Raw genomic sequence first — 19,131 nt, 5'->3', positions numbered from 1 at the left:
AAATGACTCAATTTCCTTTTTAATAAAATAAATTCTGAATATAATATAGTTTCTCCATACTAAAGGATTTCTTAGTAATCATGCAAAACCCTCAAATCATATATCTATAGAACACTGAAGCAAAGATTTATCCCAAAGATTTTTTACTATGGTATATTAGTTGCTAATGATCCCACAAAAAGACACACACATAAACACACACACACCGCACATCTTTTTAAATAAAAACTATCAAACAAAACCAACACCAAAAATAACACATCTATGATAATACATAAGCAAACAATCTGAGAGTAATCTAAGTTTGGTGATTTAGATTTAATAGTACCTATTTAATGACTTATATGATTTTATATAACCTATTTATTAAGGGGCAGAATAGAGTGAATAAAAATGTGCAATATATAACTAATTATAGAACACCACCATTGTTTTCAAACATACAAAAATGTATACCTTCAAATAAGTAGTATTCGCCTCAAGTAGTTACTTTTCAGAAAAATGAATTGCCTTTAGATTTTCTGAAACATTCTTTTTTTTTTTTTTTTTTTTTTTTATTTTTGGGACAGAGAGAGACAGAGCATGAACAGGGGAGGGGCAGAGAGAGAGGGAGACACAGAATTGGAAACAGGCTCCAGGCTCCGAGCCATCAGCCCAGAGCCTGACGCGGGGCTCGAACTCACGGACCGCGAGATCGTGACCTGGCTGAAGTCGGACGCTTAACCGAATACGCCACCCAGGCGCCCCTGAAACATTCTTATAAATAACATAAATGGTATCATATCTTAATACTTTGGGGACTTACTTTGTTTTTGAAAATAATTTAAGGTCATCTTAAGCCAAATCTGGATCATAACTTCTTGTTATAATCAAGGTGAAATTAAAAAGTAATAAGGCATTTCTTATGATAATGACAATAACAGTAAGAAGGATAATGATAAGGTAGCATTTATTGACTGTCCATAAATATCAAGAGGTGTTGAGTATTGGTAGTCTGCATAATTTTTTTTCCCCATCTTACAGATGAACAAACAGCTGTTCATAAAATGTCAAAGTTTGCCAAGTGTCACATGTCAGTCACAGCTAAGGTTAATTCTTAATGAGAAATTCCAAAAAATGTTTTTTTTTTTTTTATAATTCCTTTTTTCATTCCACATTTATGTTATAACAATTTACATTATATCCCGATTCTGGTCAATATATACTGTACACTTTATGATATGATTTTCTTAAAGGAAGACTAGATATGAACCCAGTTATTCCTTGATATACATCTTGATGATTTTTAATGTAGAAAATCAATAAAACCCTTCAATGAAAATTAAAAGTCTTCAAATTATTGTTCATTATAATTAGATATTAGATCATTTGGTGTGGTTTTCATAAACTTAACATGGTTATTTTTTATCTTAACTGAAATGTAAATATGCGACCAGAAAAATTTGCAATGTGAAAAAAAATAGGAAAAATCATTTGGGTGTATAAGTCTTAGTATATTTACAAAAGACTGACAAAATTTGATATGAACTACTAAATTTGCTGATCTAGCATACAAACTTTGATTCCAGTGTATTAATTTGTGAAGTTGGTGCATAGCTTTAAAATATAACTTAGAATGATTATCTCACGTACAATTCAATAAGACAAGGGCTCATATAAATATCATGTACCATTGAACACTATCAATTAAGTATATAAACCTAGGATAAAGCTGTTCATGTGGCATACTAGACAAAGTGGAATTATTACAGACAGTTTGTATCAATTAAGAAAGTTCAAGCAGTTATTTAAATACTTGAGGCTATCCATTAGCCTTCAAAGCTCAAAGAAATCACTAAAACGTAATTATATCCAGCCTGGTGATTTGGCACTTAAGTTTATAAGAGGTTATGAAAGCCTCACAGGTCATGATTGAACAAATAGCTCCTGATCACCGCACTAGTGATATCTTAGAAGAACAAGATTATAGAGAAGACATCCTGGCATTTAAAAATGTCTGTGCTGTTTTTCAAAAGGAAGATTTGAAACGGCAACCATTATGCTAGAAACAATGCCAATTAATCAGCATAAAATATATCATTTGTAAACAATTCAGTTTCTAACAATGTGTGCATAAACCATATGTAACTTTTCTTTTTTAAACGGGGGTATGCTATAAATCTCAAATTCAATCTCAGAAGCAGCATTAACCAGTACCTCCTCTCTTAGAAGTTTCCTTTCTAGATGTGTCTTAACCCATTTAATCATGCTCCTAAATACTACCTCCTGACAGGCAATTAAGACTCTGTAAGTATTCAGAATATACATCTGTGTACCCATTTCTTTTGAACCAAGAAAAGAAAATTACTTAGCTATAATTCTTACTCTCAGTGAGTCGTAATTACCATGACTTGAAACCTTTTGAGCTCAAGTGCTCTAGTGCATTTGAGATATATATATATATATATATATATATATATATATATATATATGTATATACACTCCATCCAGCAAATTTCAAGTTATTTGGTGTCCTCACAAATAGGCAAATGCACCTCCAATTCTTAAAGTCCAAAGTATATCTAAAATTATCAGCTTTACATTTCCAGATAGGCATAAAACAGCTAATGGAGACAGTTATAATGATGACCCAGAGAAGATCAAGAAGAAAAGTGAAAAAACAAAAACAAAAACAAAAACAAAACAAACAAAAAACCTTCAATAGTTCTCAAATAAAGTGTCTCTCCACTTAAGGACACAACCTTAAGTTTTCACCCCCATAATTGGGAACTGTTCTGAATAACAGTTCTTTCACCCAAGAATTATATGGTTTGTCAATGTTCAAAGATTTACAAAGAGTACTGAATCTATGCTGAAAATAATTTAACTGTGGGTGATTCAGAATTCCTTCAGGATTTTTTCTCTGCCTTTAGCATCATCATTGAACACATACATCATAATCATTGCACAATCTTGTAGGTGCAGAATACATAGGAAATGCAGTTTTCCCGTACATACATACATACATACATACATACTTTTCTGTACATATATGGGAATAAATCTGCTTTTAATTTACTTACTGAACATTTATCTCTTAATCATAAAATCAAAGATTGGTACAAAAGTTTATTCATTGGCACGTTTTACATGTTGGGTTTTCAGGTCAACAGGACTTCAGTATACACAGAAATAACAACACATGCATGTGTGCATACACACACACACACACACACACACACAAAGACTTTAACACACCCTTATATGTATATCATATAAACAGCCATGTAACCAAGAACTCACCAACACACTCTAGCTGCTGAAACTTCCTTCTCATCACTAATGTTGTAGTAACTCCTGAGTCTTCATTAATTTTCACTGGTGGGAAAATAAATGTCCAGGATCTCCATTACCCCATTGCTTCAATCCTTGGTGCCATGAGAACTTTGATGGCCTACCCTCATTGCTGGAAGATGAGGGTGGGGAGTATGACCAGGAGGCTGTGTTTCCACTCCCACCTGTAAGCCCACTTCACAATGGAAGATGTGTTCCAGAATCTTGGGTTAGAAATTAGAATAAATTTTTCCATAGAAATAAAAGTCTGAATAGCTGAGACTTCTCAGATAATGAGTGTTACAATTCAGTTACTTTACAGGATTTTGTGGACTGGTCAGGATAAACTACCTCATACAATATCAATGTTATTAGAAAAATGCTTTTGGACTGTTGACATCACTTAAAAAGCAATTTTTAAAACATGTATTGTTCATAATTTGGGACTGTCCATAATTAAAAACACAAAGAAATCAAAGTTACTATTCTATAAAATCATAGAATTTTAGTGGACATATTTTTCAAATATTTGCACTGACAAATGATTAAATTGCAAACAGTAAAGCCTTGGGAATAACCAGCTTTGTCCAAGATAGAGGAGATAAGAGAATAAAGCCATATATTCATGTGCATGATTTTTATTCTAACTCAATTGGCTGTATTGTTTTTTTCTTCTACAGACCTGATAACACTGCACAATTCTTCCCCTTCTTATCCAAATTATCACTTTTTTTTTGTTTATGCTAACTAGCATGTAATGAAATAAAGCAAAACCTTCTCTCGACCCCAGTTTCCACATTAACAACTACTCCATTTCTTTTTTACTCAGCAAAACTCTTTGAAAGTTGCCTTTATTTGTAATTTTCAATTTCTTTCCTCTCATTCTCTTCAACCCACTCCAATCAGGCCTAAAGCCCACTATTCTACCAAAACTACGCCTGCAAAGATTATTACTGACATGCTTGTTGTTCAATTCAATGGTTGGTCTCTGCCCTTGACATAATAGTAGCATTTGACACAGTTGACCATAGCGTATTTCTCAAAACATTTTCCAGGATACTTACTGTTCAGTTTTCCTTCTTTCTTATCACTTCATCTAATTTCTGGGTTCCTCTTCTCTGTCTACTTCCTTAGTGATCCTATGTAGTTCCAGGACTTTATGTTAGTACTTAAAAGACATTGTTCCATCATCTTATGGTGTCTATGGTTTCTGATTAGAAGTTTGTGATTTTACAAATCATTACTAGCCTGTAGGTAATGAGTCATTTTTCTACTGCTGTTTTCAAGATAGGTTTTCAAAAGTTTGACAATGATGATCACAGTTTGATTTATATTTACCTTGACCTGGATTGCTTAGCTTCTTGAATCTGAAGTATTGTGTATTTCACCAAATTGGAGAAACTTTCAGCCATTTTTTTTTTCAAATACTTTTTCTGGCCCATTCTCTTTCCTCTCTTCTGGGCTCCAGTTACAATTGTGTTAGACTTTTTGATACTGCTCACAGATATTTAAGTCTCTCTTCATATTTATGATCTTTATTTTCTACTTTTTCAGATTGAATAATTTCTACTGATCTTTCTTCAAGTTCATGGACTCTTTCTTTCTTTTGTCATCTCCATTCTTCTGTTAAGCCCATCCAGGGAATTCTTTAATTCAGATGCACTATTTTTCAGTTCTAGAATTTTCAGTGCATTCTTTTTTTATTTTTATTTTTTTTTTGTTTTTCTGCTAAGATTTTCCTTTCATCCAGTACAAGCATCTTTACTTTACCTCTCTGAGCAGTTAAAATTGCTACTTTAAAGTCCTTGCCTGCTAATTCTAGCATCTGCATTATCTCAGGGTTGGCTTCCACTGGTTGTTATTTCTCTTTAGAATAGTCACATTTTCCTGATTTTTCTTAAGTTGAATAATTTCAGATTGCATTCAGGGCATTATAAATGCCAAGTCGTGGAAGCTGTTTATTTTATTCCTCCAAAAAGTAGAAAAATTTTTTCATCAGAGAGTTAATTTAATTTGACTCAAACTATAAACTGTCTCAGCAGAGGTAGCTCAAATATCAGTTCATTTCTTTTGTCTTTAGCTGAAATTTTTTTCAGTCAAGTATGGCTCAAGTGTCAGCCAGAGATATCTTAGAGTTCATACATAAGGAGTAGGGATCCCCTTTTCCGGCTCTGTTTCCTCATTCACTTCTTATTCTTCTGTGGTTGCCCCAAACTCTTGTCTTATGATTCTTCAGGCCAGAAAAACTTAACCTTATTGCAACTGAAAACGGTCCTTGCAGAAACCACTGAAGATGGTACTCAAGCTAAAAGCCTTTGTAAAGATGAGGAAACTCACCCCATACCAGTTACTTCTAACAAGTTTCAATTTTCCTTTATAACCCATCTGGTTTGTTAACTGCTCAGAGCCTTTGTAGTAGCTGATTTTGGTGTTCGGTTTAGAATTCATAGTTCTTATTTGTAAGATGTAGATCTGTTAGACGACTACTCCAACATATTACTGGGAGCAAGCCTTCAATTCAACCTCATGACTTTAAATATTATCTCTATGCTGAAATCTCCTTAATTAATATCTCTACAAAGGTCCTTCCAAGACTCATAAATATGGAGTACAAACTGAGGGTTACTGGAAGGGTTGTGGGAGGGGGGTATGGGCTAAATGGGTAAGAGGCACTAAGGAATCTACTCCTGAAATCATTGTTGCACTATAGGCTAACTAATTTGGATGTAAATTTGAAAAAATAAAAAATAAAATTTAAAAAAAAGGTCCTTCCAGACTCATGTAGCTAACTGCCCACTCAAATTCCAATTGGCGCTCTGATAAAACACCTCAAACTTAATATATCATGTGTCAAAGATCAATCTCCTGATCTTTCATCCAACCCCGTCTGAGGAGGCTGCAACTACATCCTTCCAGTATCTCAAGACAGACAACTTTGTAGTTCTCTTGATTCCTCCCTTTCTCTCATATCCTTCATCCAGTCCAGTAGGAAATCCTGTTGGCTCCACCTTTAAAATATATTCAGAATCTAATCACTTGTGCTCATCTTCACAATGGCCACTATCGTTCCCTGCCTGGATTACAGTAATAGCTTCATTGTGACTATCCTTGCCCCCTCCATCTATATTTACCACAGTTGGCAGAATGATCCTTTGAAACAGCGAAGGATCACTTTACTCCTCAGCACTTTAATATAGTCTTGTTTTACTCAAAGTAAAAGATAAATTCTATAAAAATGAGTTGTAAGCCCTAGTGATCTGCACTTAACTACCTCTCTGACCTCCATCTCTTACTGCTCCAACTCTTTTTACTTTTTCTAGGACTTTTGTCCTGGTTGCTGCCTCTCTCAGGAATACTCTGGCCCAGAATACCAGGTTTGCTAACCTCCTAATGTCTATCACATGTCCGCTCAAATTTCACCTTAACACTGCAACGTACTCACCCCCAAACCAGTCTCCTAATCACTCTTATCGCGTGCTAGAATGTAAGCTCCATGAGGGCATCAATTCCTTCCCCCAGTGTCTCAAGTACATAGAACAGTGGCTGGCACATAATAACTGTTCTATAAACGTATGTTGAATAAATGAATGTCAAGCCCCATCCTGCCTAAATGGTAGGAAATAGAAAATCTTAGTCATTTCCAGCTCTTTTTGGTCATTTCAGGTTAAATGTAGTTCATTCAAAATTTCCCTCCCTCTTCTTTCTTCTCAACCCGGCATCTAATTTTAAACAGCTTACACAGAAGGGAAGGAGGCCAGAAGGGGATGTCTGGCCTGTAGCTGTTGACTGTACTACATTGTTTTATGCCAAGATGACCTCTGCCTCACCTGGCATCTGTTCCTGCACCTATTATCACTGCCATTCTCTAAGGTTCTGTCACTGCTCCATGGTCTGAGGTAGCATCAAACAACCAAAACTGAGAAGTCATTTTGGACTGCTGGTTCTTTCTGTCAGCAAATCTTGTACCCTCTTTGAAGGTAGTGGGGAAAAAAATGAGCTCTTTTCCCATGCTCCTCTGAAGTTCCAAACTCCCTAAATCTTTATCAAGATTTTATTGTCTTAGATAACACAAAAAGCCATCAGGACTCCCCTTGTCCATATAGGAAGTATTAAAAGAGTGATGCCTGCTGATACTCCAGAACTACTACCCCCCTCTACTTTTGGATATCCACACTTATCAATACCCCCTCCCCCTGTTTTAAAATAACCCTGAATAGAGAACAGAAGCAGAGCCTGGACCCAGCACTAAGCTATCTTGCTTTCTTGTCTGTTCTATTCTCTTCTACAGTTCAGAGGAGCTCCTGGCAGGAGTGAAGGGACTTCTGAACTGGATAACAAATATTCTTCCTACATACTTCCTTCTTGCATAGGAAGTCAACTTTGAGTTTAAAAGCCAAGTATTTTCTGCCTTTCTTTTTTCTTCCAATCCTCCAATGATAACATTCAATGACTAATTTCTGGGTGCCTGCACTGGAATGAAGAGTCTCAAGGCCCAAGAAAAGAAAATCAAAGAAGTTTAAATGTAAGAGAATGAGGTCAGGCAGAGAAGGAAGTAAGTAATGGTAAGGAGGATATTTCAAGCAACACTTTAAAATATTCACAAATATTAGCTCTAATCTTTTTTTTTTTTAACTTTTTTTTTAAACGTTTATTTATTTTTGAGACAGAGAGAGACAGAGCATGAATGGGGGAGGGTCAGAGAGAGGGAGACACAGAATCTGAAACAGGCTCCAGGCTCCGAGCTGTCAGCACAGAGCCCGACGCGGGGCTTGAACTCACGGACGGTGAGATCATGACCTGAGCCGAAGTCGGCCGCTCAACCGACTGAGCCACCCAGGCGCCCCTATTAGCTCTAATCTTTATCACTTGGAGAACTTATTATACCTGACTTAGCCTATTGTTAAAAAATAATCATGTAGCGAAACAAGGGAAGATGAGAAAAATGCAATTAATCTTTCTCACAAGGTAGATTTCCACAGTAATGCTGAACTTACCCAATATTTTCATGAAACTAAGGATCATATATTAGCTCTGAGGTTTGATGAATTTAGAAAAAATTCAAATTGGATAAGAGTGTGAATGCTTGTCTGCCTGAGCCTAAATATGTTTAGAGATTCAGGACTCATAAGTAAAGAAAGAAAAAGAATGATCCTCCTTTGACATGAAGTATTGAGAAACAACCCGACAAAACATATTAGCATCAAATAAAGCCAAATCTAAATGAAGAAATTCTTAGCCTTAATGAAGGTCATATGTAAACATACAGAGAATTCCACACTAGCTTTAAAAGGAAACTTGGGAAATTAACTTCCACACCTGATTAACTTTGAGGTTTTTAGAGGAAAGTAACTGCCTATATCCCAAGTAATATTATTTAAAATTTAGTTTCTCTTATAATTAATGAAGCAATTGAAAGTGATTACCTTTTTCTTGAGAGGGAATAAAAAATTTTTTTAAGTTAGGTTCTCAGGATATTTGTACAGTCTTTTCCCCTTGCCAGGCACAATCTTCCCAGCCCAGTCTTTGCCTCAGCCAAAATAGCACTTCTACAGAGACCTTCCTGGATGTCCCATTTAACAAGGTCAATTCCTCTCATCTCTATTATTCACTAATTCTATAGTCTGTTCATATAATTTTGTAATTATATGCTTGTTTATGTATTTACTCCTTTATCACCTGCATTCTACGTCAGATTATAAATGCCACAAAACAATCTGTGTCTTAATTCCTGAAAGTATATCACTTAGCATACACTTAGTACAAAGCAGGTAATCAATTAAATATTTGCTAAATGCATAAAAGAAAAAAAAGCAATAAAGTTTGCAGTTAACTAAGGATTTTTTTAAGTGATTCATAATTTTCTGGATGACAAATATGCTCTATGTCATTCAGTACTTATTAAAGGTAACGATCTTTCTGTTTTTATCTTCCCCCAAAACTCCATTGCTTCCCAAACTGTTATACAGTGCTGTTCTGGGAAATCCTTAACAACCTGCTCTCTGCATGAAAAGTAAGGCATATGTTTATACACATAACTGTATTTTAAACTTTACTAACAAAAAAGATACATAGGATACAATTTACAAATAATAATAAAACATATAATATTCTTCATTGAAAATTCCATTTAGCCAATTGATTCTCATGGAAGGATTTTGTTGATATTTGCCAAACTCTAGTATCCACAGCCAATCTATATTTGAGATGGACAAATGAGTGCAATCCCAATGTGGATGTTGGTTGACATTTTGGTTAATGTTATTGAGCACAACAAAAATGAAAAAACAGAGACATGTCCAAGCTTCACACATTTGTCAATGGTGTAAGCACCATTGCTGACTCAGACAACCATTTTCAAATACTAGAAGGATATCTTCTCAAATTCTTGTGGTCTTCATAATGTAACACCTGTACACACAACACAATTTTAAACGTAATCTGCATTATACAGATATTCTCCATCACTTTCTCATGAGTAGACCAGGAATAGAAAACATTCTCTGTAAGGGTCAGATACTAACTATTTTAGACTATTTGGGCTTTATATTCTCTATGATAATTACTCCTATTTGCTATTGGAACGCAGTCATAGACACTATGTAAACAAAAGGGTATGCCTGTATTCCAATAAAACTTAGACTATGTATACTAGTCCAACTATATACAAATAGTCTAGCTATGTATAAAAACCAGCAAAGGGCTGAATATGGCTTGAGGCACTTAAGTTGCCAATCCTTTGCCTACAGAATCAACAGACTATAAACTGGGCCTAAATTTTAGCACTTGCCATTTTCATGGTTAACATACTCCCTCATTGCTGATTTCAAGCTACTAATGTGGTATCAATGCACGCTGAGTTGGGAACAGTTGAACAATAGAATATAACACAATTACACAGTATTTCCACCATGCAACTACATATTATAAAGAGAGATAACCTAAGAAGGAGAAAGTGATAAATTGCATTTCTTAACTTTGCTCTTAACATATTTTGTTTAAATTGAGCTTATGTAATTTAATTTTTTTAATGTCTGTGTTTAAAAGTTATCCCATAAAATTCCCCTCCAAATTTCACAATCTATTCTCCTGCACTGATAGGAATAGGCTTTTGCACACCACACCTCTATCTCCTTCCTTGAAATTCTCTTTACTCTCTACATCTCCTACTTTAAGCTGGTTCTTGTTTTCTTCTTCGACTCTCTCTATTCTCAGGTAGCTCCTTCTCCTACTCTCATTTCTAATTTATAGGGTTCAATATGACTCTGTTCCTCCATCTCAGCATGCTATCTTACCATAACTTCAACTACTCCTTCACTGCTGACTATGCTCAAAAGTATATTTTTTTGTTCTGCATTGTCATTCACATTTCTAAATAGACTGCTAAGTATTAAATATATTTAGATTTAATATAGATATTAAATTATATATATAATTCTATATGATATAGAATATAGATATATTATTATATAGAATTATATATGATATATGATAGGTATTAAATATATATATGTGTATATGTGTATACATACAATTATGTATGTGTATACATACATATTAAATATATATATGTGTATATGTGTATAAATGCATATATATATATATATATAGAGAGAGAGAGAGAGAGAGAGAGAGAGGGAGAGAGAGAGGGAGAGAGAGGGAGAGAGAGAGAGAGAGAGAGAGAGAGAGAGAGAGAGAGAGATTTCCATGTGGATGTTTTGGTTCCCTACAGTCACTTCAAATTTAATGAGCCTAAAACCAGTCATCAAATTTTCCAGTCCCTTCCCCCTCATGTCTTAGGTGTTCAATGTATTTTTGTCATACCAGCTTGAAATTTCTAATTCAACTTCTCCTTGGCCTATATCCTTTCTTATCAATATTTCCTGCTAGATATATTCTAGCACATCTCTCTCAATTCACATTTCCACCACACAGCTCACACAAGAATTATATTCTCTCAACTGACATCCCTGTCTTCAACCTTATCGTCCTTTTAGGGTTTCTTATAGTGCAATGAGGCTCATTTATTCTAAATCCTGAGTTTATCACACTTAAACCCTTGATTAAGACCTAAAATGTATTCAACTGCCTACCTCAATGATTTAAGCTTAAATTTCATACTTCTCAATTTCAAGGGCTTCATTATCTTCAAGCAAATTTATCTTTACTAAGCAATGCCATTATTCAGTATCTCCCCAAATAGACAAAATTCTTAGATACTGTAACTTGTATTTCATTTTCATATGGGTAGGCAATAAACAACTTGTTGATTTATTTGTTATCTGTTAATGCAATTTGAAATGAGTGGAGTTGTATTAGGAAACTCAAAAGATATGCTTCATTGGAACAATAAAAACAATATATTAAAGATATAGATATTCTAAAGATATTTCATAAAGAAAAACTTACCATTCATCTATATTCAATAGACTAAATAAATAGGCCAAGTCCTATGAACTGTGCTAAGTGCTAAGGACACTAGGATAAATAAGACACATTTTCTGACTTCAAAAAGCTACAATCTATTCAAATAACATTGTAATCACCATACTCTTAAAATAAAACATTGCCTCAGGAAGTTTGCAAGTCTTGGTGAAAAGCTAAAAATCCATGTGTCATTTCAAGGACTAATTAAAGGGCTTATTGAAGAATATTCCTTTATTAGGTAAATGAGATAAACATTGAACAAGACATTTTTAAATTAACTTTTAAAATATATATATTGAATTCCAGGCAATATTAAATACTATGTGGATATTTGAAAATACTTTCTCATTTTACATTTTAATAGAGATTTTATGGCCCAAACATTTAATTCATACTTTTATGAGAATTTTTACATTTTTGTAAATTTTTTGCTGCTTTGGAGAGCATGAGCAATTTTTGGTTATAATGTGTTCTACCTAGCAAATTAATAATGCTCTGTCCACAATAACACAGATGCTTATATGTGGCAAAAAAGAATCTTTTGTTAATGACCACATACTCCAGAGAAGGAAACTGAACATGTTTAAAAGCACTTCTTGGGGCACCTGGTTGGTTCAGACAGTAGAGCAGGCAACTCTTGATTTCAGCTCAGTCATGATTCCAGGGTCCTGAGATCGAGCCCCACATTGGACTCCTCACTGAGTGTAGAGATTGCTTGGGATTCTCTCTCTCTCTCTCTCTCCCTCCCCCTCCCCTACTTGTTCTCTCTCTTTGACAAAAAAACAAAAAACAAAAACAAAAAACAAATAAAGAAAAAAAAATTTTAAAGCACTTAAGTACCTTTTTTAAAATATTGATTTTAAACCATCTGTAATCTCTTTTTTTAAAAGTTTATTTATTTTGAGAGAGAGAGAGAGTGTGTGTGTGTATGTGTGTGTGTGAGAGCAGAAGCAGGGAAGGAGCAGAGAGAGAGAGGGAGAGAGAAAATCTCAAGCAGGCTCCATGCTGTCAGCACAGAACCTGACTTGGGACTCGACCCCACAAACTGAGGCCATGACCTGAGCCAAAATCAAAAGTCAGAGGGACATCTAACCAACTGAGCCACCAAGGCACCCCTCCATCTGTCATCTCTTGAGCAATTATTAATATTACTTGGAATACTACAGATATAAAAAATATTATAACATTTAAAAATTATTATTTAGTTTGCATCTCAATAAAAGTACATGCTACTTGCTTCCTCATTAATAAAATAAGACAACTGTACAGTATAGAGGTTTTTTCCTAATGTAAATTCAGTAAAGAGTTCTTAGTCATAAGAAAATTAGAATTCCATTATAAACAACTTTCAAAATTTTAGAAGTGACTGTCCATTATAAAGATATGAAACAATACAAACATATTTAACTCCGCTATCAAGAAGCATAAAACATGCAATATTTCTGCATCCTAAAAATAATAGTAATGAATAATGATTAAAATCCAGAGTATTTAAATCCTTGCTTATATTTTAAAGTGAAATTAAAACACATTAAAGAAAAGGTATAAATTTTTAAAGACATAATATAGATATTGTTTGTCCATCTGGATTTCATGAAATTCTTAATCTTCATTGTTATATGAAGCTTATAAATTAGCTTTCCTTGGTTCAGGGGGATTAAGTAGAAATCTGTCTTCACTGTTCCATTAGCTCTAGTGGTGGACATTAAATCTCCTTCTTGGAATTAAATGTCTTAAGAATGTGTAAAGATGGAAAATGAATCTTTGTGGTGAACATTTGCTTGAATAACTTTGTGTTCCTAATGTGATAATCTGTATGTTATCTTTAAACCACACTTAAACCACTTTAAAAGTAACTTTGACCTGAGTAAGGAAGTTGGACAAAGATCTGTTTCAGCTATGATCTCTATAAGCCTTTTTTTAATTGCCTCAAGAGCTTATAACATTTTTTTCTGAAGTCAATGTAGATGTCATATCTTTTTATACATTAAGAATTTTTTAAATTACCCACTGGGGATCCAGTAGCAAGTGTCATGATAATTGTCAGTGACCAATCCAGTGTCCCATGTTAGACATGAATGATATGACAAGACATGAAATAAACCTCTTTTTCTCACATGGCACACGAACTGATTTTGAAAGAAAATGCCAAAAGGTGCTCTGAGTCTGTTTTTTGTAAAAAGTAATACTATTGGAATATCTGCACAAAGCTACTACTTTAGAAACAAAAGATACTAGTTTAAATCTGTAAATCACGTAAATCTGTCAAAAATCAATACTCCCTACTGGGGAAAGAAGGTAGAAAGAGAAGGATACAGGGAGAGAGAAAAGAGAGAAACCTGCATTCAAAAAGCAACTCTGGAACCCAATTGCCTTACCTTCAAAAATTATATACCTTTAAAAAAAATTACTCGCCTTTCAAGCATCATTGTTCTCCTCTGATTGCAATAAGAATGAGAAAGGACATGTAAAACAGTTATTGTATACTGAGTTCTTTTACCTTGAAACCAAACTGAAAGGTAATTTTCTACCAGTCCCCCTTTTTAATTGAAGTTTACTATATCCAGGTACCCTAAGTTTTTAAATTCTTTATAAGGAAGCTATACGAGTCACTTGTTCAGAAGCAGGAACCCAGAAATGTGGTCATATACCCAGAGTGCAGGATACTTTCTGTGCTAGTTAATCACAAATCTATATTAAAGTGAGTCCAAAGGAGGGGGAAAAAAAACTTCAGTATGAATACACTGGTTAAAAAGATACACAAAGTTTTTAGAAAAGCAGCAACTCTACAGCTTTGATTCTCTGCTTCTTGCTGTCTATGTCTCCCTGTGGGGCTTGCCCTTCCTGTCCTTCAAAATTCACCAAAGTGAGAATAAATGTCCCTTCTGGAGCAGTAAGATCACAGCACACAGAATTCTTCTAGTGACTTTGAAACAGATCAGTACTGAGGCATCTCAGGCCACACGGGCAACTGATCTGGTTTTCAGTCACCACAAATTTCTGCTAATCTATCCACTGCTCCTGCTGTATGGCCCAGCCAGATCTGATGCCCCTGCTGCTTCTAAGCCATGCTTAGGGGCCACAGGAAACTTTGTTGAAGCTGTCCATGCCCATGATCCCTCCTGCCAAGACACCAGCAAGTGAGATTATACCCTAGATCTCACAGTCTTACCAGCAATGCTGTTGGATATAAGGGGTGGCTGTTACTAATCTTAGGACCCAGACCTTGCCTTCTCAGCTTCTTCCCTAAACTCATAAAGCATGGAGAAATCTTGCTAGTCTAGAGAGGAAATATCACTCTCCAATACAATATGTTAGACAAAACATTTGTCTATGCCCATGGTAACTCTTCCTTTTAACTCCTCCATTATCCCTCCAAATTTTTCTAAGGACTACAGTTTTCAGAAAACTAAACCCAGACAGACTTGTAATCTCCTTTCCATTCTACCCATACCTGCTTTGATGACCATGATAGAGAAATAATAATACCTCCTTAATGGACAAAAGAGGGAAAAAACAGAATGAAGAAAAAATATACAGATTAACATCCCAAAATTTTATCAGTCTACAAGGGTATTAGTTCACTTCTTTTCATTGAAATAATTTGAAGTATATATTGAAGGCTCTTAGGAAAACTCTATTGTCTTATCCAGATTTATTGCTTTTAAGGTTTTTTTTGTAAGTAATTCATTTAGAACTAACCATGGTATCTTTTATGGGGCAATGAAAGGGAGGCAGAGTCTGATAAAAATGGTCCTTTTTTCAGTTATTTTTATTTCCCCACCTTTCACATTATAGAAATCTTGGAAGAGAAGCAAGGAAGGTGGTAGATAAGGCCTACCACCTGCCTCAACTAGTCTTACCTGAAAACTGAATCCCAAAAGATGCTCAGACTATTCCCTACCTCAGAAATGGTACATCATCCTTACCCTTACTAGCCCATGGGTTTCATTGTTCATTTCCACACATCAGTGTGTCATTGGGTATTGTGACTGTCCAGTATCTTCAACCTCTCCCTGTCATCTAATTCCCTCTGGTTAGCATTTGAACAAGCTTAACTCTTTCAATCTTGAATATATAAGGCTTCCCTCCATTGATAAGCTCTCAATGAACTACCACCCCCAAATCCTTCTTCAACCATCAGAGCCAAATTTGATTACAATTATCTATAGTCAGTCTCCAACATCTCTCTGTCCATCTTTCCTCAAACCACACAATGACTAACATTTTATTGAAGCAGCTTTCAGCAAGGCTTTCTCCTCATTGCTATATCCAATAAGAACTTCTCAGTTCTTATTTCATTTCTGGTTTACTGTTTTCTGGTCTGTGTCCCCCATTCAACTGTCATCTCTATGAGGGTACCTATGTATAATGACTCGCACATAGTACCCACCCAAAAATCCATTGTCTAATGAATGAATAACAGAAAAGTACAGAAAGAGGCAGTTCTACCTAACTTATAATTTCCAGCAAGGAAAATATGTTCTCTTGAAGAATAAAGATTTAGGGGCACCTGGGTGGTTCAGTCGGTTAAGAGTCCATCTCTTGATTTCAGCTCAGGTCATGATCTCGAGTTCATGAGAATGAGCCCCACATCCGGTTCTGAACTGACAGCACAGAACCTACTTGGGATTCTCTCTCTCTCCCCCCCTCTCTCTCCTCAGCTCATGCTCTCTCAATAAACAAACAAACAAACAAACAAACTTTAAAAAAAAGAAAAAGAAAAAGAAAGATTTAGACTTCAGTCTGAAATAAATTCATATATGCCTTGGAATTTAGTTTTGTATTGTCTTTGTTGCTCTGCTATTCCTATTGCTACTTGATTTTGCACTGGATCTTAGGGAGGATAATTTTTTAAAAGGTTCATTTATCTTTGAGAGAGAGAGAGAGAGACCGCAAGTGGGAGAGGAGTGGGGATGAGGGGAGGACAGAGGATCTGAAACAGGCTCTGTGCTGACAGCAGACAGCCTGATTTGGGACTCGAACCCACAACCACAAGACCATGACCTGAGCCAAAGTCAGACACTCAACTGACTGAGCTACCCAGGCACCCCAGGATATTTTTTTTAATATTCTCTTCAAACTGATTTTCCATCCACAATATTCTTAGGAATCAGTTCTAAACTAAGAACAGAAGACCCTATCAAATACTTTAAAATATTTAGTTCTAATTAGTCTCTCGCAAGCCCATCATAAAACAAGTCTTCATATTATAAGATTTCAAGCTATTTTTACTTTGGTGATTATATTACTTTTACATTTACAGTACAGAATTTTCATGGTAAGGAAATTGTTGTATCTTATGTTACATTTTATAATACAAGTGTCTTATTTTTCCAATAATTCAATAGATACTATACAATTAATGGAACCAAACTAGCCTGTTTAAAGATAAACTTAAGAAAGTGATCTAAGAAGACAAAAATTAATTTTTTCTATTATCTATAAAATATTCCTCATGTATTTCTTTTGTGGTTGCCCTTTCCATAAATTAAACTTTTACCGTAGCATCATTAATTTGATAGCATTTCAAAAATCACTGAAAATAAAAATAATAGTGCATAGAATATTCAGAAAGAAGGAAGATAGTAAGTGGGGGAATTTAAAATTCTGAAGAAAATAATGCATTTTTACTTTCTTCTGGTTTGGTTTACTTCTGGTTTACTTTCTTTCTATCTTCCTAGATAGAAAGGTCTCCAAAAATGTATTTTAAAAAATAACATAGTAATATTAAACAAACTTTTACAAACAAATCCACTGCTCGGTTTTACTTTTCTAACTCCCATTAAACCACAATCACCTATTATCTCACAGGTGAGGGATAGAGTGGACAGGGAGTGAAAAGGTGTGGGAATTATCTACATCTGAATAATCACAACAGACCTTACAAAACGTGTTGGTAGAAAAAGAAAAAAAGTGGAGGAAGAAGGTCTGCCTAATTCATGAAACTGATACCATTTAAAATTGTACTTGAGGGGCGCCTGGGTGGCTCAGTCGGTTGAGCGCCGACTTCGGCTCAGGTCACGATCTCGCGGTCCGTGAGTTCGAGCCCCGCATTGGGCCCCTGTGCTGACAGCTCAGAGCCCGGAGCCTGTTTCGGATTCTGTGTCTCCCTCTCTCTGACCCTCCCCCATTCATGCTCTGTCTCTCTCTGTCTCAAAAATAAATAAACGTTAAAAAAAAAAAATTTTTTTTAAAATTGTACTTGAACAATTCCTTTTGACAGTTTTCATCTACAAAAAAAAAAAAATACAATTTTGATCATCCTACTTCTATCAAGAATATCTCCAACGTCTGTAAGAATATCACTAACGTCTCCATTGTCTTTTGGGACACTCAGCAGAGAGCACACAGCACAACGGGGTCTGGCTTCTAACTGCCTCTCCTGACATATCTCAGACTCTTTCACCATCCATATCCACTACAATAGCAGTAGTAAAACATTTGCCTACTTGCTTCGTGCTCTTTCACATTCCCCTGCTTTTCCAAGAGCTAGAAGCTATTCACGACCATTTAACATGCTAACGTGTCCAGATTAGAGCCAAAATGGAGTCACTCATGCTCAGCCCTTACATCAGCAAACCAAAATTTAACCGCTGGGCTCTCCCAGGAAAGGAAGGCCTAGGTCAACCACTTGCCCACTGAGAACAAGTTACCTGACCAGCTCCAAGACAGTCCTTTGCTCCATAAATGGAAAGTAACCCTGCTTTACCCAATCAGCAAACGTCCAGTAGAACTTCCTTGTGCCTGCTCACTTCTTTCTGTAAAAATCTGTCTCCTTGGACAACTCCTTGGAGCACCATTCTACGTACTAGATTGGATATTGCTTGACTTGCAAATTGCTGAATAAAGCCAATAGGACCTTAAAATTTACACAGGTGAATTTTTCTCTAATGAATGTTCACCTGTCCTAGGACGGCTTCTCTTGCCCCCACAAGCACTCCTTCTCTGCACCCTTTCCATACCTTTATTATCCTACTATCATGTCAGAAGGCAAATGTCTATTTCCTTCCCTTTTATTTCGGACTTCAGGAAAGTTTATTTTAATCATCTGTGTTTCCTTGTGATCAACTGCAGCATCCTATATATACCTCATAATATAAAGGGATGAAGATAGCAAATTTATGATCCACCTCACTTCACAATTCTATTGATATGATCTAAACATTTATTAATAATTGAACTGTCAGTATTTGATGACATAAATAACACCCAAATGTGAAGTGCAAATTATTAAAGGAAGCAGGTCAATGGTAGGGAGGGAAGTATCCTTCTCCTGACCTTGAGTCCTCTATCCACTGTGCTCTCCCATTTTTTTGTCTTCTCAGTTACCTCCCAGAACACTGGCAAACTATTTTCAAAAGTCCCTGAGCCCCCACTGGGCTGTCACTGGGC

At 35.4% G+C, this 19,131-nt stretch overlaps 1 protein-coding gene across 10 annotated transcripts in view; it reads right to left on the bottom strand.

The window, feature by feature from the left end:
• CSNKA2IP (casein kinase 2 subunit alpha' interacting protein) overlaps positions 1–6,114 on the bottom strand; it is a 334,276-nt gene extending 328,162 nt beyond the window's left edge. For 3 of the 10 annotated variants that reach the window (XM_049628020.1, XM_049628022.1, XM_049628019.1), the window contains exons 1-2: positions 4,377–6,037; positions 3,283–3,536 (exon numbers count right to left, since the gene is read on the bottom strand). Coding sequence is in view for 2 of the 10 variants with exons in the window: in XM_049628029.1 (XP_049483986.1) it covers positions 3,283–3,357; position 4,377 (76 nt within the window). In the remaining 8 variants the exon portion in view is untranslated. Of the gene's footprint in view, positions 1–3,278; positions 3,537–4,376 lie in introns of all 10 variants that reach the window. The other 7 variants (XM_049628025.1, XM_049628023.1, XM_049628026.1 and 4 more) reach the window with 5 other exon arrangements.
• Positions 6,115–19,131: the final 13,017 nt, after the last annotated feature.

The sequence above is a fragment of the Panthera uncia genome, chromosome C2, assembly GCF_023721935.1.
Source record: "Panthera uncia isolate 11264 chromosome C2, Puncia_PCG_1.0, whole genome shotgun sequence".
Lineage (NCBI taxonomy): Eukaryota > Metazoa > Chordata > Mammalia > Carnivora > Felidae > Panthera > Panthera uncia.
The sequence above is the reverse complement of the archived record's forward strand: the minus strand, read 5'-3'. Positions and strand labels throughout refer to the sequence as shown.